At 41.9% G+C, this 24,509-nt stretch overlaps 1 protein-coding gene across 1 annotated transcript; it reads left to right on the top strand.

The window, feature by feature from the left end:
• Positions 1–3,023: 3,023 nt before the first annotated feature.
• On the top strand, positions 3,024–16,946 carry kptn (kaptin (actin binding protein)). Its single transcript, XM_085469540.1, has 12 exons — positions 3,024–3,558; positions 9,143–9,225; positions 9,302–9,386; positions 9,462–9,516; positions 10,906–10,984; positions 11,904–11,977; positions 13,660–13,766; positions 14,836–14,919; positions 15,010–15,073; positions 15,166–15,301; positions 15,971–16,144; positions 16,533–16,946. Exons 1-12 carry the CDS (start codon positions 3,357–3,359, stop codon positions 16,695–16,697), a joined length of 1,308 nt encoding a protein of 435 aa, XP_085325666.1. The 5' UTR covers positions 3,024–3,356; the 3' UTR covers positions 16,698–16,946.
• The last annotated feature ends 7,563 nt before the right edge of the window (positions 16,947–24,509 follow it).

Raw genomic sequence — 24,509 nt, 5'->3', positions numbered from 1 at the left:
AATAATACTGAAACTCATGAAAGGGATCATTGCTAAGCACCAAACAACAAAATGAACAAATTCACTGTGAAAAAAGCTAATGCCAAACTGAACTGAAATCTAAACTTAAAAACAAAATAAAGATTCAAACTAATTAAATATGACGCTTTAATAAAGTGGGTTTGTGCAAAGCAGTTTGTTATTGATGCTGCTGCACAGACGCAGCTTATAACCTCTGGATAGTCTGCTTTCTTATGGATAAGGTGAAAAATCGCCCGAGAAGTCAGTGCCTTAAAACAGACGGTCTGATGTTTTGGTTGGTCTAATCGAATATTTCAAGAAATAATTGAAGAAATAGTTTTCAGTTGAATCAGTGACTTCTCATCCTTCAGTCGCTCAAACAAATGTGATTACAGATCAGGCAAGAACAAACTAATCTGCGCTTCATCTTCATCTAAGCTAATTGATTAAAAGTAATAATTAATAAATGAATTATTGATTAATAATTCTCATGTGTGTCTACTATATACACAGCCTTCTTCTTCCACTCAATTCTCAGTGAAATGCTTTGACCTACCTGGGTTGGTTTCTTAAAATTTCTACATTAGAAAAGCACAATGCTGGTTGGAGGACTTTATATGGTTTGAACAAATAACAATTTTGCTTTAAATAACATAAACTCAGGAGACTTTGACCTGCCGTTTAGTCTTCTCTACATTCTTCAGGATTAAATCAGATTGGGAGGAGGACGATAGATAGATACCCCATTGTTCTTGTTTTTTTAAATAAATACATTTTTATTTATATAGCACCTTTCAAGACAGAATCACAAAGTGCTGCACATAAGATTACAAGTCATAAAAAGATTTAAAAAGAGAAAATAAAACAGGCAAAAAATTAACCAAAAGCAGTTTTAAAAAGGTGAGTTTTGAGTTGTTTTTTAAAAACAGCTACTGAGTCCACAGTTCTTAATGTTTGGGGGAGAGAGTTCCACAGTCTAGGTGCCACAGTGGCAAAAGCTCTGTCACCCTCAGTCCTCCTCTTAGTATTTTTTATAGCAAGTAAGCCCTGATCAGATGACCTCAAAGACCTGCTAGGGACATCGGGCTGTAGCAGATCAAAGATGTAGGCAGTCCGTGCACAGCTCTGTAGGTCAAGACCAGGATCTTAAAATCGACTCTAAATTTAACAGGAAGCCAGTGTAACTGAGATAATAACGGTGTCACATGTGAGTACTTGGAGGATTTTGTCAAAAGTCGAGCTGCAGCGTTTTGCACAACCTGCAGACGATCCAGAGAACCTTTGCTTAGACACATAAACAGCGAATTACGATAATCCAAGCGTGACGAAATAAATCTCGAGTTCAGAGCGAGATAGAACCGGGCTTAGCCTAGCCACATTTCTCAAATGATAAAAACAACGCCGAACCAGAGATTTCACATGCCCATCCAATGTGAGACTCGAGTCAAAGGTGACACCTAAATTCCTGATAGAGAATTTAACATAAAGTGAGAGAGGACCAAGAGCTTTCACTATCTGCGATAGAAACCTATCAGGGGCGCATACGAGGACTTCGGTTTTCCCCTCGTTGAGTTGGAGGAAATTTGCAGCCATCCAACGTTTGATCAAATCTAAGCAATCATTCAGACGCTGAAGCTTAGATAAATCCTCGGGCATAAAAGAAACGTTAAATCATTGTGCTAACCTTTACTGAACACATAACCTGATCTGCAGCAGGTTCCGAGTTAGGATTTAAAGTCTGCTGGAAGTCCCCTTTTCACTTATTCTGTTATTTACAGCATGTTTTAGGTGCATTATTGAGTCTCTGATGGGGAATACGAGTTATATGCACGAATTGTATAGCTTTCTAATGTCTAACTTGACTGGGTGAAGTGCGGAAATGTGCATGCATAAAATATCGGCATGATTCTAATCTGCTGTTGAGTATATTTTAGACTGCTTGAACAGCAGCTCACAGCGCACAGGTCACACTAAAAATACATGTTCTGTCCATCAATCAAATCATTTTCACTTTGATCTGCAGGTAAACTAAGGCGGTTCCCTCATCTCATTTATTATGCTGTGAGACAATATCCTTAAATGTTTAGAGCTCTAATGTTCACCCTCCGCCGTAGAAATGATCAGAAAGCCTGTTTTAGCAGAGCAAGTTGTTCCATCGTTGTGTGACCCTTGGGACAGACCCAAGCCGCACGCCTGGATAACACACAGACAACCATTCACGCCTAGAGCCAATTCAGAATCACAAGTTAACCTAAACCCACGCGTGTTTTTGGACTGTAGGAGGAAGCAGAACCCACTGCCTGGACTTGAGCAGAGGTCAGTGCTAATCACCGCACTACGCGTCTCTGGAATTTCTTCATCTGCATGAGTGGGTTAGCTCTGACCTCTGGTGGTTGAGCATCAATGTATTCATGCAACTAATTGTTTTGTTGCAGCAAACATTAATTAAACACACATGCATATAATAATACTGAATCAGGAATTGTCAAAGGTGTACGTGGAAAAAGACATTTTTAGAACTGAAATAAATGCAACCAGAAAATTAAAATCCCAGACAAAAAAACTTCAGCACATGCTTTCTTGTTTAAAAAGGAGGGATTTAGTGCCACTAGATGGCAGCACGATACAAGCGATGCACTGAATCTGTCACCCGTTTACTACACGAAGAAAAAAAGCCACGCGCTGCCTTTCATGGCGTAGTAAAGTGGAGGAATTAAACCAAACTGAGAGAAGGCTTATATTAAATTACAACCAATTTAAGCGTTTTTGTACCTCAAAAAGAATGGCTGATTTTACTCTGTAAAGGATGTGTGACATTTTAAATGCACGTAAAATGTCAGCTGGCAGCTGTGTTTTGACCACAGAATGAAGAAATTTCACGGGAACAACGACAAATCTACCTTAAAATTACTTTCTAAAATATAGCAATATTTTCAATTATTCCGATAGCGGTTTTGTCCACAGTGGCCCGGGTTTTCTCTCCCCTGAGTCCCTTATAGATATTAAATCCCATATTTCCAATGAAAGTGAACGCAGCTCGGGTCAAACCCGGATATTTTTCTTCATGCGTACTGTCTATGGCTATTCAAGTTGTTTATTATATCTTAGAGACACTCGTTAGAGGATATGTGATATCAGAATAAAATAATATTAACTGAGTTATTTTAGCGTCGATATGCAATTTGTGGAGAGTGTTAGCTGAATTTCAAAATGAACGAGCGGGAACATTTTTAATCCAACTCATTGTTGTGGAGTTTGAGGGCTCTGCAGCCACTACACAAGCATGAACGGGGAAAAGTCTAAATGTTTAATACAAATCTTAATATAAACCAGTGACTGTGCTTGTATCCTGCAAGATGCTCCGAGAATCGTATCCCTTCGTGGAGGACAGTTTCAGCCGCTTCCCGTCGCAGAGCAACATTTATGGGCTGTGTCAGGCCGGGGAGCAGGAGCTGTTAGCGGCCACTCTCAAGGGGAAGGTGGTGTGTTTCAGATACCAGGAGCTGCAGCAGAAGATCCGACCGGTGGCCAAGGAGGTTCAGTTCACTTACATCCCAGGTACGCAGGGGAAAGACGGGTCAAGTGCTCAAGTTTCAGTACTGAAGAAATTATGTTTATTTCTACTATTTCTTACACATTAAACATTAGACCTAGACCTCCTTTCCTGTTTCCTGGATCTTCTATCAAATAAAAAAAAAATTAAAAAAAAAATAAATCTTAAAAGCAATTATAGAAGACAGCATCCGTCAAAGTAGATTTTTGGATCAGGACAAGCTTCTCCTGTCGTCTATAAACTCCTTACATTTGTGTGACTCTTTGAAGAGACCTGACTGTATATTAACATCTCTGTGTTAACAGTCTTTTTCTTATGGACTTGATCCCTGGGTTTGGAAAATAGACTGTACATAACAGATAGGACGTAACTGCTGTCACCCATTGGTTCTGAACTGTAAGACACAATCCAGGCAATACTGTGCAGTAAACAGCAGACCTGTTCAAAGTACAGAAGTCTGCTGCAGTTAAGTCAGGGCTCCAGCATGTGATGAGATGGTCCTTGTGGAGTAAGAGTGAATGGAAGTAAGTGGCTAAAAAGTAATTTGCATGACAAAAAAGCCACATAGAAACAGACAGGTTCAATGATTGGGGCCCCTGGTTTTTGAGGTCTGACAGACTTTATCCCCTCCCCCCCTTAACAACCAATAGACGACTTAAAATGAAGCTATAGGGGCCCCAGTGAGTGGGGACTGGAAAGAACTCTTGTTTTACTCCTTTGTTGTGCAAGTACTCAGATATGTGCACATAGATGTTGCTACAGAGCTTGTCCTTAAGGTAAGGAAGCTACACAACACAATAGAAAGACTGTGTTTCAACATAAACTGCATGCACTGAATATTTTACTCACGTAAAATTACAGAAGTTTAACACTTCAAGCAACAACTAAACAATTGTACAGATTGTATATTTCAGAATGACCTATAGGAATGCACAAATATGGTCTGATATTAGTCTTTTTGACTCATGTCATGTTTATTACTCATGTCATGACTCATGTCATGTTTATTATTTCAGCTCACCCGTGGTTTTCTGTTGAGATTAGATGTCACAGATAGTAGGATGAAGACTTGAAACAGTTATTGTAATGAAGATTTTTTGTTTCCTTCGCCCAATCAGTGCATCCCTTCTATATTATTATAAAATGATAAGATTGTTGATTTATGCTGAAGACTGGAATTTATTGTGTCACAGAAGCCAAAACTTTAAAACCAGCCTTCAACAAAACAGATTAAATAAAGGAGAATATACATATTCTCCTGCTGTATGCGGTTTGAGACAACATACAGCAGCGGTCCCCAACCCCTGGGCCACGCACCAGTACAAGTCCGGTCCGGTCCGTGGTCGTTTGGTACCAGGCTGCGAGAGTTGAGGCCCGGGTGTAAAATTGATGGTTTTCAGGGTTTTTATCGGTTTTTATCATTATTTTTTTAACGTTATTATCGTAAACTTGGTTTCCCTGGGTCTTTTCCAGTGTGTTATTAATAAATCTTTTCTTTTGGTTTTATTTTGTTGTATTTTTCCGCGACACCTTAAATGCCATCCATCCATCCATCCATCCATCCATCCATCCATCTTCATCCGCTTTGTCCGGGGCCGGGTCGCGGGGGCAGCAGCCTAAGCAAAGAGGCCCAGACCTCCCTCTCCCCAGCCACCTCCTCCAGCTTATCCGGGGGAATACCAAGGCGTTCCCAGGCCAGCCGAGAGATATAATCTCTCCAGCGTGTCCTGGGTCTGCCCCGGGGCCTCCTCCCGGTGGGACATGCCTGGAACACCTCGCCCAGGGGGCATCCTTGTCAGATGCCCGAACCACCTCAGCTGGCTCCTTTCGATGTGGAGCAGCAGCTGCTCTACTCTGAGCCCCTCCCGGATGGCCGAACTTCTCACCCTATCTCTAAGGGAGAGGCCAGCCACCCTTCGGAGGAAGCTCATTTCTGCCGCTTGTATCCGCGATCTCGTTCTTTCGGTCACTACCCACAGCTCGTGGCCATAGGTGAGGGTAGGGACGTAGATCGACCGGTAAATTGAGAGCTTCGCTTTTACACTCAGCTCCCTCTTCACCACGACGGACCGGTGCAGCGTCCGCATTACTGCAGCTGCAGCCCCAATCCGTCTGTCGATCTCCGGCTCCCTTCTCCCATCACTCGCGAACAAGACCCCGAGATACTTGAACTCCTCCACTTGGGGCAGGAACTCATCCCCGACCCGGAGTGGGCACTCCACCCTTTTCCGGCTGAGAACCATGGCCTCAGATTTGGAGGTGCTGATCCTCATTCCCGCTGCTTCACACTCGGCTGCGAACCGCTCCAGTGCGAGCTGGAGGCCCTCACCCGATGAAGCCAACAGAACCACATCATCTGCAAAAATCAGAGATGAGATTCTGAGGCCACCAAAGCGAAAGCCCTCCGCCACTTGGCTGCGCCTAGAAATCCTGTCCATAAAAATGATGAACAGAACCGGAGACAAAGGGCAGCCCTGGCGGAGCCCATCACCCACCGGGAACGAGTCCGACTTATTGCCGGCAATGCGAACCAAGCTCTTGCAACGGTTGTATAGGGATCGAATGGCCCGTAGCAATGGGCCAGACACCCCATATTCCCGCAACACCTCCCACAGGACACCCCGAGGGACACGGTCGAATGCCTTCTCCAAGTCCACAAAACACATGTAGACTGGTTGGGCAAACTCCCATGCACCCTCAAGTATCCTGGAAAGGATAAAGAGCTGGTCCAGTGTTCCGCGACCAGGACGAAAACCGCATTGTTCCTCCTGTATCCGAGGTTCGACTAACGGACGAACTCTCCTTTCCAGCACCCTGGCATAGACTTTCCCAGGGAGGCTGAGGAGTGTGATCCCCCTGTAGTTGGAACACACCCTCCGGTCCCCTTTCTTGAAGATGGGGACCACCACCCCGGTCTGCCAGTCCACAGGTACTGCCCCTGATCTCCACGCAACATTGCAGAGGCGTGTCAACCAGGACAGCCCTACAACGTCCAGAGCCTTCAGGAACTCGGGGCGGACCTCATCAACACCAAGGGCTCTGCCACCAAGGAGTTGTTTAACTGCCTCAGTGACCTCGCCCCCGGAAATTGGCGGGTCATTCCCCTTATCCCCAGACTCTGCTTCCTCCTCGGAAGACGTGTCAGTGGGATTAAGGAGGTCCTCGAAGTATTCCTTCCACCGCCTGACAATTTTCTCAGTCGACGTCAGCAGCGCTCCGCCAGCACTATACACAGTGCAGGTAGAGCACCGCTTTCCCCTCCTGAGACGACGGTTTGCCAGAATCTCTTCGAGGCAGTCCGAAAGTCTTTTTCCATGGCCTCTCCGAACTCCTCCCACACCCGAGTTTTTGCTTCAGCCACTGCCCGAGCCGCATTCTGCTTGGCCTGTCGATACCTGTCGGCTGCCTCCGGAGTCCCACAGGCTAACCAAGCCCGATAGGACTCCTTCTTCAGCCTGGTGGCTCCCTTCACCTCTGGTGTCCACCATTTGGTTCGGGGATTACCACCACGGCAGGCACCAACCACCTTGCGGCCGCAGCTCAATGCAGCAGCTTCGGCAATGGAGACGCTGAACATGGTCCATTCGGACTCAATGTCCCCAGTCTCCCTCGGAATGCTGTTGAAGCTCTGCCGGAGGTGTGCGTTGAAGATCTCGCGGACTGGGGCCTCTGCTAGACGTTCCCAGCACACCCTCACTACGCGTTTAGGTGCACCAGGTCTGTCCAGCGTCTTACCCCGCCACCTGATCCAACTCACCACCAGGTGGTGATCAGTTGACAGCTCAGCCCCTCTCTTTACCCGAGTGTCCAGAACATATGGTCGCAGGTCTGCTGATACGATTACAAAATCGATCATCGACCTACGGCCTAGAGCATCCTGGTGCCACGTGCACTTATGGACACTCTTATGTTCGAACAGGGTGTTCGTTATGGCCAAACTGTGATTAGCACAGAAGTCGAATAACAGAGCACCGCTCGGGTTCAGATCAGGGAGGCCGTTCCTACCAATCACGCCCCTCCAGGTCTCGCTGTCGTTACCCACGTGAGCATTGAAGTCTCCCAGCAGGACAACAGAGTCTCCAGGTGGAGCACCCTCCAGCACCCCCCCCCCCCAGGGACTCTAAGAAGGCTGGGTACTCTGAACTGCCACTCGGCGCATAAGCGCAGATGACTGTCAGGACCCGTTCCCCGACCCTAAGGCGCAGGGAACAAACCCTCTCGTCCACCGGGAAAAACCCCAACGTACCGGCAGCAAGCCGAGGGGATATTAGGATACCCACCCCAGCCCGCCGCCTCTCACCAGGGGCAACTCCAGACTGAGACAGAGTCCAGCCCCTCTCCAGGAGACTGGTTCCAGAGCCCAAGCCATGTGTAGAGGTGAGCCCGACTATATCTAGCCGGTACCTCTCAACCTCACGCACTAACTCAGGCTCCTTCCCCACCAGAGAGGTGACCCTTATGAAAAGGACATCGAGGGAACAGTTTACCCTGCCCGGGATAGGGTTACCGGGGCCCCGCCCTGGAGCCAGGCCCGGGGAGGGTGCCCGAGGGCGAGCGTCTGGTGGCCGGGCCTTAGTCCATGGGGCCCGGCCGGGCACAGCCCGAAGAGGAGACATGGGCCCATCCTCCCGCAGGCCCACCACTCGCAGGAGGCGCCATAGGGGTCGGGTGCATTGTGTGCCGGGTGGCGGCCAGGAGCGGAGGCCCTGGCGGACTGACCCCCGGCTGCCAAGACTGGCAATAGGGACCTTAAATGCCGGTCCGTGAAAATATTGTCGGACATAAACCGGTCTGTGATGCAAAAAAGGCTGGGGACCGCTGGGATACAGTATGAATAAATACAATGTAACAGCACTAAAAAGATACAAATGACAGAAAATCAAACAAAACAGAAAAAAGCAAAATAAAAACAATAATCAGTGGCCATAGTGATCAAACTTAAATACAGTGGTACAGGGAGCTTAATAAGTGAATCGGGTAATAAATGAAGGCATTGTGATATGATCAATGAAATACTTTCACAACAGAAGAGAAAGTGTTGCTGCGTTTCATATAAATGGTGTGAAGGGTGGTGAAGAACTATTCAGAACTGATACATGAATGTGTTCTTTATTTTAATGGTGATGTTGAATATTTACTGCTTTAATATACGTTTTATATTTCTTCTTCTAGTCTGTAGAGTTTGCGTAGGGCATACATTTTTGTTTTCGTTTTAAATGACATCACAGTGTATCTGCTGAATATATTTTGTATTCTAAAAAAAGTTTTCAAATAAACATAAAGGGTCTGAGCAATATACTGTAGATGATATTGGTGGAGGTTAACAATATAGATCTCACTTCATGAAGGAGAGCATCTCTCTCTCATTAGCGCAGAGCAACAAAACAGATTTTCTGCCTTATAATGAAACATTTTCTCTGAATATTTATCCTGTTATTTCAGAAAAAACAAACAAGATAAATCATTCTGTAAGTCTGAAATGAATGATGAAGCTGTCGGTGTACGGTCGTATGTTAATTCTGTTATGATGCACGTTGTTGTTTGTAGTCGCTCAGTGCTGAAAAGGTTTGACTCTGTTTTCTTATCTAGTTGATGCAGAGATCGTATCAATCGATGCTTTCATCAAGTCTCCACCCAAGAGAGGTCTGGTGGTGGGCATCACCTTCATTAAGGTATTGTAACTTTAAAATCAGAGTATGAACTGTGCCATGGTAGAAGCATACTGATTCATGGCTGATCTCCTCGCAGGACTCTGGGGACAAAGCCACTCCATTCCTAAATATCTACTGTGACTATGAACCTGGCTCAGAGTTCAACCTGGACTCTATTGCACGTGAGCGATGCATTGTCTGCGTATGTGTTGTGCTCTCGCTGACATGTCCTGATCATGTCGTGTTTCTCTGAACAGAGAGCTGCCTGAATCTGGAGCTGCAGTTCACGCCCTTCCAGCTTTACCACACAGAGTAAGTTTGCTGCTGTACAAAGATAGTTCTTGCTGACTATAGTCACCATGGTAACTAACCTTGCAGATTTTGCCACATAGTTTTAACCAAGAATTAAAAGAGAAAACCGAGCTCTTCCTGATCTCCTACTGCAGGTTATGACGATCTCCTTTGGGCTGTAGCGTCAATCAGAAATTACTAAGAAACAAACAGGCACAATACAGGTGGTGGCTGTAAGGGCTTCACACTGAAGCTGGATATGCAAAATGTGATTTTTGGCAGTTTAACGTGAAAGATGACTCATGTAAAAGATATTCGTGACGTCTTTGCTCATGCTGTTTTTGCTTACATAGTGAAAGAGTTCAGAGTTCTAATGGCCAAAACTCTGACAGTGTCTGAGTGTACGCGCTGCTGCAGCGTACTCCTACTAATCAAGCAGCATGAAATGACACGCTGATCAATATGATGCTGGCACCTGTGTTTGGGATTCCAGCAAGGAAGAAAATCCACTTCAGTTGAGGGAGCAGAAGCTTGTTTGTGTGCTTCCCCTGCTGTTATCATAGAAACAGACAGCAGAGGAATAACACACATACATCCTGGCTCACATTCAGGAGGTGAGCTGATGTCCTGCCCAAGTCTATTAGATTCATGTTGGACAGTTTAGCTTAAAAATAGCTCAGAAAATTGCTAAAAAATCACACATTTTGTAGACATTTTAAAACAAGAATACATGGAAAACAATTAAAAGTAAATAAAAAATACATGCACAATAATCATTCTGCAGAACTGTGGACCGTTTATATGATTATCAATCATTACAAAATACAGAAACACAACTCCAGGCTGGTAGCATTACAACTTTAGCTACTTGACAACTGAGATTTCAGTGCTGTTAAATATTTAATGTTTTTCTCAAGTACTGATAAATCTATTGTTACCACATTTTATATCCTATTGCTGTGCTGAATCATCGTGTTTCTGCAGGCTGACTCAGTTTCTCAGCTGGAGTCCATCATTTTTCATGAGCTGGTACAGGAATATTCATGAATGGGCTTTAGTGTCTTTATGGCTGTGCTCAGTCACTGAGCAGTTTAAGTACAGACTGTGTGTGTGTGTGTCTGGATAGTAAATGTAATGTTTTTCTCAGGTAGAGCAGGTCGTCTACCAGTCAGGGTGTCGGTAGCTTGACTCCTGGCTCCTTCTGTCTGTGTTAAAGTACCAGTACAAATAAAATGCTTAGGTATAGATAGAAGCTGTATGAATGTGTGATTGGGTGAGTGAGACTCGAAGTAGAAAGCATTTAGTGCTCAAATTAAGTAGAAATATATCGAAGTAGCAGTATAATGTATATAAGTACCAGTCCATTTACCATTTATCATGTGAGTGAGCTTGTCTCCCTCTGTCTGTCAGAGTGCAGTGTGCTGAAGGAGGGAGTGAGACGGTGTTTCTGCTAAGCGGTCATGACCAGAGGATCCACCTTTACAAGGAGGTCAGAGACAATACCAGATCAGTGCATTCTAATGACAACTTAAAATATTTGTCTCCTTCTCATCTGTGTATCAATGTATTCTCTAGTAAGTCCCTTTATCCATTATGTGGAGTCACGGTAGCAGCAGACTAAGTAGGGGATTGCAGACATTAGAGTTGGGAATCACCTCTCATGTCTAACCATCAGAAAGTAAATGGTTGGATGGCTTCTCTTTGTGTTCCCAGTGGAAGCTGTGGGGAAAAAATCTTCAAACATCTTTCTTTAAAAATATTGTTGAACATAAAGTAAAATCTGGCTTCAGCCTTTCAGAAGAGCCAAAAATAAAAATGTCTTCCACAGTGAGAGCCTGTTTACTGTGAAACCCACTCTATGTGTTGTCTAAGCTCCACTGCAGCTCAGCAGGGACACCATCCCTGGAAATTCCAGAGGGAGTGTTGGACCAAACAGCCATTGGATTTGTCTCAGTCATACTTCTGAAGCCTCATACTAGCAGAAAACAAGAACTGTGCTTTGTTCTTCCTCGTCACCTCCACTGGAAGCACATAATAAAGGGATTTTGTTATGGCTAGCATGAACAGGAGGAAAGATCACAGCAAGTAAACCCTGCTTTAGTGTTCACTTAGGAACCTGAATATAATCAGACAGGAAAAATCATTAAAAAAATTCTTTTTAAAAGAATTTTATGAAAAAAAGTCAGAATTCTGATTTTTGTTCCAAAACTGTGGAAAAAAAAAATCCTAATCGTCTTCCAAAATTTAAAATGAAACCATATAGATGCATGCAACAGAACTAATACTACAGGAAGCATTGGAGATAAAATATGATTGTAATCTGTTGTAACTTTGTATATCTGAAGATGTTTACTTTGATCATGCAAACATCAGCGTTGCATTCAGCCTGACTCTCTTGTGTCTAACAGAACGCCTCCTTGCATCAGTTTGAAGAGCAGCCAGTGGAGAGACTCTTCCCCGAGCTGCAGCAGCTTCCCAGCAAGTGAGTCCCTTCAGCTCTCATCTCTCTGGATGTGGCCGCTGGGCTGATTGGGTTTGATGAGGGATGAGCATTATGTGTTTCTCTGTTAATCAGATTCATGATTTCCCACATTATCCAGCTTACTGTTCTGATCACTGTTTGTACAGTTTGTTTGTACTCAGTTAGCAGGTCTATTACTATACACAAGAACGATAATGTCATTATAGTGTCATTTACTGAAGTTTGAGTAACGAAGGAAGCATGGAAATGTGGAAAGAATGTTTTAAGATACGAAGTTACGAAGAGGATGGTGCATATAATAACAGTCAGCAACACTGAGAGTTGAACAATGAGACCGAGACAAGTCCCACATGTTTCAGATCTATCATCCATTCTTTTTCCACTTATCCGATTAAGGGTCACGACGAGGCTTGAGGCAGCTCCCATAGGGCAAGATGCGGCTACACGCTAGACTGGTTGCCAACCTGCAGCAGGGCTAACACAGAGAGACAGACAAGCATTCACACCCTCAGTATGGGGAAAGTCTTCAGTTTTTGGTCTTGTTCTTTGCTCAGTGCCTTTAAAAAATGTTGGATTTGTTGTGTAATACCTGCCGACACCTCCCAAACAATAATGATTTAACGAGAAACAAATAAATACAGATAATACTAAAACTCATAAAGTGATCATTGTTATACACCAGGCAACAAAATGAAATGAATAGATTTACTGTGAAAAAGAGCTCTAAAAGAAAAAGCAGCACATCATGTCAGGACCTAAAGAAACTCAGCAAGAGATGAAAAACAAAGTCACTGATATCTGTCAGTCTGGGAAGTGTAAAAAAGAAATTTCCAAAGATGTGGGACTTCAGCAAATCACAGTGAGAGCCATTATTAACAAATAGAAAAAACCTGAAATAGCAGGAACCTTCCTACCCAGCCAGCCTACCCAAATTACTCCGAGAGTGCCAGACGCTTTCCTTTCTTTCTCCGACAGGTCAGGTAGGCTTGAATAGTTTTTTTTCTTCATAAAATAAATTAAATTCATAATTTAAAAACTGAGTTTTGCATTTCCTCGGGTTATCTTTGAATATAAAAATTCCTTTGATGATTTGAAACATTTAAGTATGATAGATTTACGCAAAGCTAAGTAATCAGGAAGAGGCCAAATAATTATTCCCAGTACTGTAGCTCTTTGGGAATCACCTCGTTGGCACAAAAATATAATTTTATGCCCATCAAACTGTCAGGCACATCTCTGGAAATTTTCCAAAGATTAAACTAATGAACTGGGAGCAATTTGTATTTTTTGTGATGGGCCGCTAGTAACGAACTGTCTAATGATACAAGTTAAAATTAGTTTTTTACTAAGTTGTCTATTATGTGTAGAAAGCAAAGATTCGTCCCTTGAGTTAGGTGCCTTTTTTAATCAAGCTGTTGTTTATTTAGCATCATAATAATAACGGCTTAACAAACAAAAAGCATTTCTCTGAAAAAAGGGAAAAAGTAGCCAGTGTCCAAAGAAAAAGTTTGAATGACTTCCAGAAAGCCTGAACAAGTGTGTCTACTTTAACAATGACAAGAACGTTTGGCTTCTTGGAAGCAAACTATGATAGTTGGGTAAATACTTTCATTGTTATCGATACGAGAAAAAAACACACGTATCATCTGTAAACACGTTTTTGTTTCCTTCTCTCTGTGCAGTGTGTTATGGATGGATATACAGAGCATAGCTGGAGGCCGGCGGCTCTCGGTGTTTGGCTGTCAGAATGGCTGTGTTGGGCTAGCTGTGGTCAGCCAGACTGAGCTAGGTGAGGCGAGTGGAACGTACTTGAACGTTCCTCTTAGAGTCGCTCCATCACACGACTGTCTCATGATTCCTTAACCACCACTGACTTAGTCAAACTGAACTCCCGGCTTCTCTGCAGGAATGCTGAACATACAGTGCATCCGAAAAGTATTCACAACTTCACTTGTTACACATTTTGTTACATTACAGCCTTATTCCAAAAATAAATGAAATTCATTTTTCACCTCAAAATTGTGCACACAATGCTCCACAATCACAAGGTGAAAAACCAAAAATATGACATGGATGTACATGTAAGTATTCACAGCCTTTGTTCAGTACTTTGTTGAAGCACCTTTGGCAGCAATTGCAGTCTCAAGTCTTTTTCAGTATGAAGCTACAAGCTAGCACACCTATTTTTGAGAAGTTTCTCCCATTCTTCTTACAGAATCGCTCAAGCTCCAACAGGTTGGAGTGTCGGTTCACTTTCAAATCTCTCCATTCTCTTTCAATCGGATTAAAGTCTGGGCTCTGGCTGGGCCACTCACCCAAAGCTACTCCTTTGTTATGTAGGCTGTGTTTAGGGTTGTTGTCCTGCTGGAAGATGAATCTACTCCCACCCTGAGGTCCAGACCACTCTGGCTATCATCAGGAATGGCTCTGTATATTGATACATTCATCTTTCCCTCGACTGGTCTCCCAGTTCCTGCTGCATAGCGTGATGCAGCCACCACCATGCTTCACTGTAGCGATGGTATTGGCAAGGTAGTGAGAGGTGTCTGGTTTTCCCCAGACATGACACTTGGCATCAAGACCAGAGTGAGAGTTCTTGACTATAAATCTTTAAAATGTTAAATGAGATTCTTTCCCACACATAGCATAACATAGGTTACATTCCACCATACAATGCTCTCTACAATAAAAAGTTGTCTAGTTCGATTAAAGATTTGTTGAAGTATGTTAAAAGAAGCCAAAGCCTAATTACGTCCATGCAATATTAAGTTTATAGGTGTGTCTATCCATCATTTTGGCTTTATCATTGATGTCCCCAAGTGTGTTTTCAGTATTGTGTCTGTGTGTGTTTATGTCAGAGGTTTTGCAGAGCTGGCGGGTCCAGTTTGACAGTCCAATCTCTACCGTGCTGCTGTTCCCTCTGAGCTTCCACACAGAGGCCGGTACGATACTCCTCTGTTACATCTGATCTCTGCTTCACTTTGTGAATCTGCAGCGCACCTCAAGATTGTCCGTTTCTTCTTCTTTTCCAGGTGTGGAAATGGAAAGCTATAACCTACTAGTGGCCAGTACCATAGAGATGGCAATTGTGTACAGGTCAGAGACAAATGAATGGTTTTGTGCAGTTTTGCTTTCTCTCTGAAGACGAAGAAATTGTAGGTTTTTTTGTTGCATGTCTTTTATTGCAGAGATGTCCAGAAGGACGGTTTGTCCCAGGCCACATGCCTCTTGGAAAGTGACCAGTGGGACGCAGTAGTTTGTGCTCTGGTCATCGATCTGGATTTTGACGGGCAGAAGGAGGTGCTGTTGGGCACATATGGACAGGTAAGACCTTTACTAATGGATAGGCTGTATTTTATTTATTTATTTTACTTTTTTAATAAAAGTCAATGTATTTATCCATCTCTTAATACTTAAACCCTTGGCCTGAAGCCCTTAGCTCCATGATTGATGGTTGCCATTGAACACAAATCTTTTTCACTGCTTGCCACTTAAGATAAAGGCCCAGTCATTTCATGGAAATGCTACTTATTGTAGGTCTTAACTGGGAAAAAAGGAGTGCATTTATTACTACTTGTAGCTGTAGAAAAATAATTTCTACTCTGGTGATTAGTTTCACCAGCAGGATGCTGTGGATGTGTGGGATTGACTCAAAACAAACTGCACTGTTTGTTCACAGCAAAGAAGGAAGATATGAGCCGGTGCATTGTTGTGACTTCTTGATCTGTTTTTAATAGTTTTTGAATATAAATGGACCTCGCTGGCTCAGAGGAATAAATGAAACATAGGCACCGTATCGTTAGCAGGATACACTAACAGCTTTCTGTCTTCATGGGATTTTCTGATTGTAAGAATATAGAAGATCTGCTCATGAATAAAGTGGCAAAGTAGGTACGGAGGAAGTGAGTATGATTGAAAGGGAAAGATTATAGGTTTTGTTTTTTGATTTAAAATGATAGATTTATATATAAATCCTCTTTTTCTATAATGCAGGAATTGCTGTGTTATAAATTCCAGCCCATGGGAAGTGGACAAAATGGACAGTTTCAGCTGCAGTGGAGACGGAGCTTCAAAAGTCCTTTGCTGTCCCTCATATACTTGGATTTAACTGCAGATGGTTTGAGAGAGCTGGCTGTTCTCACACTGAAGGGACTGCACATCTTACAGGTTTGTAGCTGAAACCTGTGTGACAGTCATGGTACTGTGTAGCGTCCTCATGGTCACTGCCTGCTGAACTCAAGCTAAGAAGAAGTATTTGAGCTGACATCGAGTTGCCAGCTGCAAAACTTTAAACGGAAAATGATTTCATGTGGTTTTTAGCCCACGTTTATGACTTCATTAATGATTTTAGTTGGATTTCGCCTTCAGAATGAGCTTTTGTGATTCAAGTGCTATTCTTCATCACTGAGCAGCTGGAATGAGAAAGCATCCATATTAAGCTCCAAAGAAAAAGAATCACCATGATCTGCTTGTGGAAAAATAAATATCTTAATCCACACGTTAGCATTGTCACCCCTGCAGACACTCATTATTTCACTCCCCTTTGTCTTTGCAGCACAGTCTCTCCAGCACCGCTGATTTGGTCCTTGAGCGGCTCACACAGAGGGAGTCAGCGCTAATGGCCAGCTCGGAGGTGGAGTCAGCGAGAGCACAACACACTGAAGACAATGAGGCTCCAGCTCAGAAACTGGAGTGTATAATGCAGACACCCTCAGATTAACAAATGTATTGCATTTTTCTCCCCACGTGTAAATCCTGGTGGTTCAGAATGAAATCTCTTAAAGGTGCAACGTGAAGATTTTTCTCAGGGGTTCATCTTCCTGGAGGCTGATGAGAGACACTGGTTTCAGAAGTCATATGTAACTGCTCAGGTCTGCTTCATGGTATAGTTGTAAAAAAGGCTGAATTGTGACATGATGACAGTGTACAGTTATTTGCGGGTAATAAAGGACATCATATTTATATCCTGTTTTTGTCTGATTTGATCTTTCCCTGTGTCAAGGAGGTTAGCTGATTGGTTTGTTTGTTTGTATGGCTTAGCAGATTCAGTAGAGTGATAAAGTTAAATATTTTCTGACATTTTATTTATAATAAAACACATTGTTACTTCTGTAACATGCCACAGGTTGCCATCTTAAGTATGCTGCTTACATTTAAAGCCTAGCTCAGTGCAGAACAGTCACCAAGCGTTCGCTCCTCCAGAAGGTGATTATTTTGATTAATAATGCTACAGCTTTACTGCTCATGACACTGGTTACTGTGGCTCCTCAAGATGAAAACAACAAATCACATCATTCAAAAATGCAGAAAATGTGCAAAGCTGGACAAAAAATGCTTTTCTACCAATATAGATGACCTGATCTGGCTTTCATTTGTTAAGCTTTGTATTCTTTTAGGCATAAGTAGTAATGGCTTCACTCTGACAAGATACCACTCTTTCAAAATTATTCTTTAACAATATAAACATTGCAAACTTATACCCCAGCAAACATGCTCCTTTGCAGCCCAAATGAGGACAAGGTGGGCAGACCCAGCCCACACAAACCAGAGCAGAATGTGGGCGGCAATACCAGTGTCCAAGGTGGAGCTCGAGGCCCAGATTAAGTGGCCAACCAGACCCTGTGGTTTGGGGCCCAGATATGCCCCAAATTTCACACTACTGGGACTGAGACCACCATGATGAATTACTGCCAGTATGGAAACTGGACCAGAATGTTATAAGATACTTGCAGCCACTTTTTTATTCACAAAGGATTTTTACAGTTTTTATTCATTTATTGTTTTTTTAAACACACTGGATGCATTTGCTGACACAACCGAGAAGGCATTTATGTCCCCTCCATAGTGCAAACCAGGGAGATTTTGCTTGAAAGTCACACGTAAAAAAAAAAAAAAAATCAAACTACAAAACTCTAGCACCACTTGGCCTCAAAGAGAAAATAAGAACTCAAATCCTATCAACAGCTTAGTCTCTTAGAAAATGGAATATGGCTACTTAGTTCAATTTTATTTATATAGTGCAACAACATCACAACAGTCGCCTCAAGGTACTTTATAATGCAAGGTAGAGACTCTTCAATAATACAGAGAAAACCCCAGAAATCAGATGAGCCCCTATGAGCAAGCGCCTTGGGAGAGTGGGAAGGAAAAACCCATTTTCAACAGGAAGAACCGGACAAGATGCTGAGAGTAAATAATGATTAAATGCAGAGTGGTGAAAAAGCTGAGTAAAGAACAAACAGTGCATCATGGGAATCCCTAGACCTATTGCAGTGTAACTAAGGGAGGATTCTGGATAACCTGATCCAACCTTTATACTTTTTAAAAAAGGAAAGTTTGAAGCCTAATCTTAAAAGTAGAGATAGTGTCTGTCACCTGAATCCAAACTGGAGCTGGTTCTACAGAAGTGGGGCCTGGAAGCTGAAGGCTCTGCCTCCCATTCTGCTTTTAAATACTCCAGGAACCACATTATTTATTTAAAAGCACCTTTCAAGACACCCAAGGACACTTAATATAGAATAAGACACATAATAGAACAATGATAATGAAGAACAATAAAAAAACAAAAAGCACAAGATAAAATAATTAGTTTACAGTGAATATGCAGATTTGAACAGATGGGTTTTGAGTTGGGATTTAAACTGAGGGAGAGAACCAATGTTTCTTATATCTGGGGGTAGAGAGCTCCACAGGCTGGGAGCAGAGCAGCTGAAGGCTCTGCTTCCCATGGTGAGGCCGAAAGAAGGCAGAGCAAGTTGGATAGAAGAAGATCGAAGTGAGCCGGCAGAAGAAGTAATGCTTAACAGATCAGAAAGGTAAGGAGGTGCTCCTCCTATTATGAAGACTAGAGGGCCTAAGACCGAGCCTTGGGGAACACCAGAAGTGACTGGGAATAGACGAGAGCACACATGTAAGTCAGCAGTCCTGCATATTCATTTAATATGCACACTGAAGGACATATTCTGGTCAAAAACGACTCCTAGATTCTTCAGTGTTACTGGAGGCCAATGTAATGCCATCCAGGTTAAAGAATCTGGTCAGAATCAGACAGTGTAATAAAACAATGGTTTCATCTTCTCCACAGTAGTCACCTGTTGTTATTCTCCATGGGCAGGGGAGTATGTATGAGCGTGGTTGTGGTGCTGGTCTCTTGATACTCTACAATGAGGGGAAAGTAGAAAAATATCTAAAACTATGCCTCATTTGAGTCCAGTGTTTTACAATAGACTCCCACTATACTTGATAAGTCTACCAAAGTTGAACAAGAACTTCTTAAGTGAATTTTCTGAGTTTGCTAATTCAGTCTGTTCCATGTCCTGAAATGTTTTTCTGCTGGGTGATTTTAATGTACGTATGGACTATCACTAATAATCTTACAGGGGATTTCACATCATCTCGATAGTTTTGGCCTGGAGCAATTAGATTTTTCCCATCCACTCTTAAGTTCATATTTTTAGCCTTATCTGCTGTTCTGTTATTCCTCAGAACTGAGTAACATCTGACCTCTATATCAGTCCATAAGCTGTTTTTTAATGTTATTATCTAAACAAACTCTTTTCACTCTATTTCATATTGCAACATTAAAAACATTGATACCACTGCCTTTTCCAATGGAATTGACAGCATGCATAATAGACCCAGTTTATCTATTTCTGATGAACAGGTATCCTTTAACAATAGACTACACAGTCTTCTGCTCCTTTGAAATTTTGAACTGTTTTTTACATCCAGTCCACTCCCTGCTTCACCCCGAAATTGCCTCAGCTTAAAGTTAAAGGCTGCCACTTGGAACACCTCCACACAAAGACCTGTCTCGTTGTTCTTAAGAATATGCTCTTTAAGGATGCTCTGTCTACAGCTAAATCTGAATATTATGCAACACTAATCAGGTGTGCTGAATACTAGGGCTCTTTCTGCTGCTGTAAAAACACCACTCTTTAACCACTTGAGCCCCTCTTTTCTTTCTAGCACCGAACTCCTGACTTTAGAGGAAATATCTGGATTTGTTAAGAAAATTAAACCTACCTCTCATTTTTACCCACTTCAATTCATGTGGTTAAATTCCATTTGTCCTGTTCTTCTACTTTAATAATTGTCATTATATTGTCTTCCCTAATCTACATCTCAAAACAGCTGGGATAATTCCACTTCTTAAGAAACCCATTGCAAACCAAAATAGTTATTGTCCAGTTACAAATATACTTTTTTTTTTTACGCTCACCTCACTAACAATCGTCTGAACAATTTCAGTCTGATAAAAACAAAAGCTATAAATCCAAGCAGGAATCATATAAGCAACATGCAGGATGGGAAACAACAGTATGACACAACAAAGACCTGAGGAAAACTGTGCTTAAATATACATAAGAGGCGGTCAGGGAGAGACAACAGAGCTGGGGAAAACAAGGAGCAGGTGAACTGAATAAAACTAATGAGACATGGTAAGTAACACTAAATACAAGGTACAAGGCTGACACTGGGCTTTTAACCATATTCTTGCAATAATTCTGTCTCTATATGCTGACAATTCTCTAATCTCTTGAGTAGCCCTCATCTTTGAAACTCACTCCTGCACTGTTCATGGGATTTATTTCTCCCTTCCTTTCTTGTATATTTGTCACACTTATTTGTTTCAGATCATCAGATAAATTTTAATGTTAGACAAAAATTAACCTAAGTGAATATAAAATGCAGTTTTTTAAATTGTTACATTTATTACAGGAAAAAAGCTATCCAAACATGGATGTACGTGGAAATGATGTAATAATAAATTAACTGTGATTAACCACATTTAGTGGCCAAGCCAAGCTGACTAGCATCACCAAAGCCTGATTACTGTCAAACCTGTTGAAATGAGAAAACACATAAATAAAATCTTGTCTGACAAAGTGAAGTAGGCCAAAACATCCCAAAAAGCAACACATGATGTGTCATGTATGTCCTAAACCACAGGTGTCGAACTCCAGGCCTCGAGGGCTGGTGTCCTGCAGGTTTTAGATGTGTCCTTGATCCAACACAGCTGATTTAAATCGCTAAATGACCTCCTCAACATGTCTTGAAGTTCTCCAGAGGCCTGGTAACGAACTAATCATTTGTTTCAGGTGTGTTGACCCAGGGTTAGATTTAAAACCTGCAGGACACCAGCCCTCGAGGCCTGGAGTTTGCCACCCCTGTTCTAAACAAACTCATGAACAGCTGAGAAACAACATCATTGACGTCCTTTAGTGTAAGAATGGTTACAAAGCCATTTCTAAGACTGTGACACTCTTTAACCACAATGAAAAAAAAGACTATAATACTTATTCAGGAACATTGTACATATATTCAAGCTGATATGTTTTAAATGGATATCGCTGTAATGTTTCAGTATTGTACAAAACAAAGTAAAATAATGAAATAATAAATAGTAAAATAATGTGATATTTAGAACTGCCATATATTATTGACCATATGCCAATAGGTTGTCAGTAGAAACAATGGTAGTAGTTTTAAATAGCTTTATGTGGTGTGGATATGTTGAAAATACACACCACACACAAGAATCCTAGTTTCTATGTTATAAAGTCAATTTTCAACCAACAAATCATTAGGTTGACCTGGAAGACCTTGGTGTGTGTGTGTCTGTGTGCATGCGTGTTCCAGTTCTTGCTATCTTGGTGGGGACCAAAATCTGAAATTTACTATACTGGTGGGGACCAAAATCCAGGTCCCCACGGGGTTGAAGGCATTTTTCACACTCAAAATGTGGTTTTAGTTTCAGGATTACAATTGGGTTATGGTTAGGTTTAGGGTAAGGGTTAGGCATTCATTTTTGATGGTTAGGTTTAGGGGAAAAGGCTAGGAAAAGCATTATGTCAATGAGATGTCCCCACTAGGATAGCAACACCTGATGTGTGTGTGTGTGTGTGTGTGTGTGTGTGTGTGTGTGTGTGTGTGTGTGTGTGTGTGTGTGTGTGTGTGTGTGTGTGTGTGTGTGTAAAGCTGTAGTATAGTAACAGGGGTATATGAGTTTCTTGATTTTTGTAGAACTTAAATGTTTTCTGTTCCACGGGAACACATCTTTCCCAATGATGTATCCATTATAAACTTTTTTTGAAATGTCCAATTTAAAGGACCTTCTTAGCAATTGTGCCGTGAAGAGAATACTAGAAGTGAGTGGAGCTCACAAACTGAGTGACGAAAGATTTGCTGCAGCTTTCCTTGTGGTAGTGGAGATGAATCAGTCTCTTAGAGGAAGTTTTCTGCTGCTTGTCCAGTAAGTGACACAGAGGGTGGTTAGAAGTACCCAATATCCACAACAGTTTGTTCAGTCACTTCTGTCTAACATAGCTTTAAAAGTCTCCAGTTTGTCACAGAGCCTGTCGTCCTCATCAGTTTAGTTAGTCTGTTGGTGTCACCAGCTCTGATGCTGCACATGTTTGCCACAGCAGACTAGAATAGTGTTTTGAAGAATTAGAACCTGCTCACTCTCTTTTTGTATACAGCGTCTGTGTTGGTCTTCCACTTTAGTCTGCTGTCAGCGTAGATGCTGAAGTACTTCCTTCACCACATTAAACATCCTGTCCCAGAACACACAGGGAAGAGCCCTTTATCTATAATAAAGTGCTCAGAAATGAAACCCACTACCGTTCTCTGCACCAAGAGGTTGGGCAAAATTCTGTACTGATAAAGAGTAGTGATACATATCATATTTAAATAGGATAGAGATCAATTAAATCAATTAAATCTTGATCCAGCAGCAAGAATATTTGTAATGTAGCCACAAAGAACTAATTAAATAAAGATATTCAAATTTGTATTTCTAAAACTAACATTTTCAGTCTTGTTTCATCTGCTTTGATTATCTTTATCTGACACTAAAAGCCAAAATTGATGGATACAATATTCTGCCAACAATGATGTAAAACAGAGCAAAGCAGTATTTAAAAATGGGATTTTAAATTTATGACAAAATCTGCCAATCAATTTGTCTGGGGGCTAAATATTAAGCCCAAAACGGTCCTTCCCTCTATAACCACTTAACAGTGGCTCCAACAGTCAGTCAAAATGACAGAGTCCTGTGTTAAAGAGCCAATTCTAGAGCGGAAAAGAAAAAGTGCCATATATTCAGCCTAGTACAATTTGGTCTTTATGAGTTTCTCTTTACATGATTTTGGGGATTATTTATTTCTAAATGAAGCTTATACATAAGTTCAATAAGGAATATCTGTAATCATTCATCTGCCGGCTTTTCTGGGTTTTTGCTTCCTGTTCTTTACATGACTACCACTTTCCCGCACTGTAAATATCAATAGTGTCATTACTGCTTTAGTCCAATCATCTTCTTACCCGTCTCCTGTGAGCCAATCAGCCTCCACGTTGTATGGTTTAAATCTGTGCTCTCCTGCCTTTCAGACTCTCATTTGTGGAACCCACCTCCTCCTCATCTCCACCTCAAAGACACCTCAGTCAGAGCTCCAGCCGTGCCTCAGTTTTCATCTTCACCACCCCCAGCATCTGGACTCTGGGGGTCCTGTCCTAAATCCTATCACCGATGGGATTCCATTTTGCCGTGATGGATCATCACAGTCTAATTGCCAAATACATTAAATCCTATATCTCAATAAACAATGATCACCTTTTCCAAGTGACCTCCCCTTATTGAACTGGACACTGGAGTCAGAGGTGTCACTGTTTTGAGTGACAGATGTCCTAAACATAGTTTGTTAGCCAGGCCTCAACTCAGCCAGCTGGAGTCAGTGTTGGTTCCTTTTGGAGCATTTCTGATGGAATTTCTTCCACATGTCGTTTATTTCGTCTTTCTCCCTTCACAGCAGATGGCCGTCCCTCCCTGAGCTGGTTTGAAACCTGAGAGGTTTCTTCCTGTTAAAAGGAAGTTTTTCCTTCCCACTGTCGCCAAAGTGCTTGCTCATATGGGGTCATATAATTGTTGGGGTTTTCTCTGTATGTGTTATTGTAGGGTCTACCTTTTATATGAAGAGCCTTGAGGCGACTGCTGTTGTAATTTGGCGCTGTATAAAAAACACTGAATTGAATTGGAATTACCTTTAGAGTGATACTATGTGATAGAGAGGTTTTTGATCAGATTAGTAGGAAAAAGATTTTATAAGTCAGCTTATTATGCAAATATTTGGGTTTTATGGTCGTAGCTTGTTAACTAAACTTTAGTTAAGCATTAGGCTTAACTTAGCATATCCACCCTCTCACCCAAATATGGCCACTTTTGGCTACAGAACTGAGGAAGTCTGTCCTCAGTGAAAATCATTATAACTTGTTTAATTTAAAAAGAATGAACAAAATCAAACAAAAATGGTTTAGCGTATTTCATTCTGATATGTTTACCTTTTTTCCCCCCATGAACTCTTTCATTTAAAACATCCTGGAAACAATTCTTTCAAAAGTTACCTTCATTTCCATGTTTATTCCCCCCCCCCCCCCCCCCCTTTTTTTTTCTTTTTTTTTAAATGTTTCACTTTGTATGAATGTCTTATTGCAAAGATAGATTTCCAAATCGGCTTAAGCTTCACTCAAA

Source organism: Copadichromis virginalis, linkage group LG10 (assembly GCF_057382275.1).
Source record: "Copadichromis virginalis isolate Kocher_CV1m ecotype Utaka linkage group LG10, C_Virginalis_male_GT1.1, whole genome shotgun sequence".
Lineage (NCBI taxonomy): Eukaryota > Metazoa > Chordata > Actinopteri > Cichliformes > Cichlidae > Copadichromis > Copadichromis virginalis.
This window is presented reverse-complemented; position numbering and strand designations above follow the sequence as displayed.

Bases quoted from the DNA above. Each gene is read 5' to 3' on its own strand.
- kptn (XM_085469540.1), top strand. From the start codon at position 3,357: ATGCTCCGAGAATCGTATCCCTTCGTGGAGGACAGTTTCAGCCGCTTC. The intron at 9,226-9,301 runs GTATTGTAACTT...ATCTCCTCGCAG, and splicing joins TGGGCATCACCTTCATTAAG to GACTCTGGGGACAAAGCCAC. The intron at 13,767-14,835 runs GTGAGGCGAGTG...TGTTTATGTCAG, and splicing joins GGTCAGCCAGACTGAGCTAG to AGGTTTTGCAGAGCTGGCGG.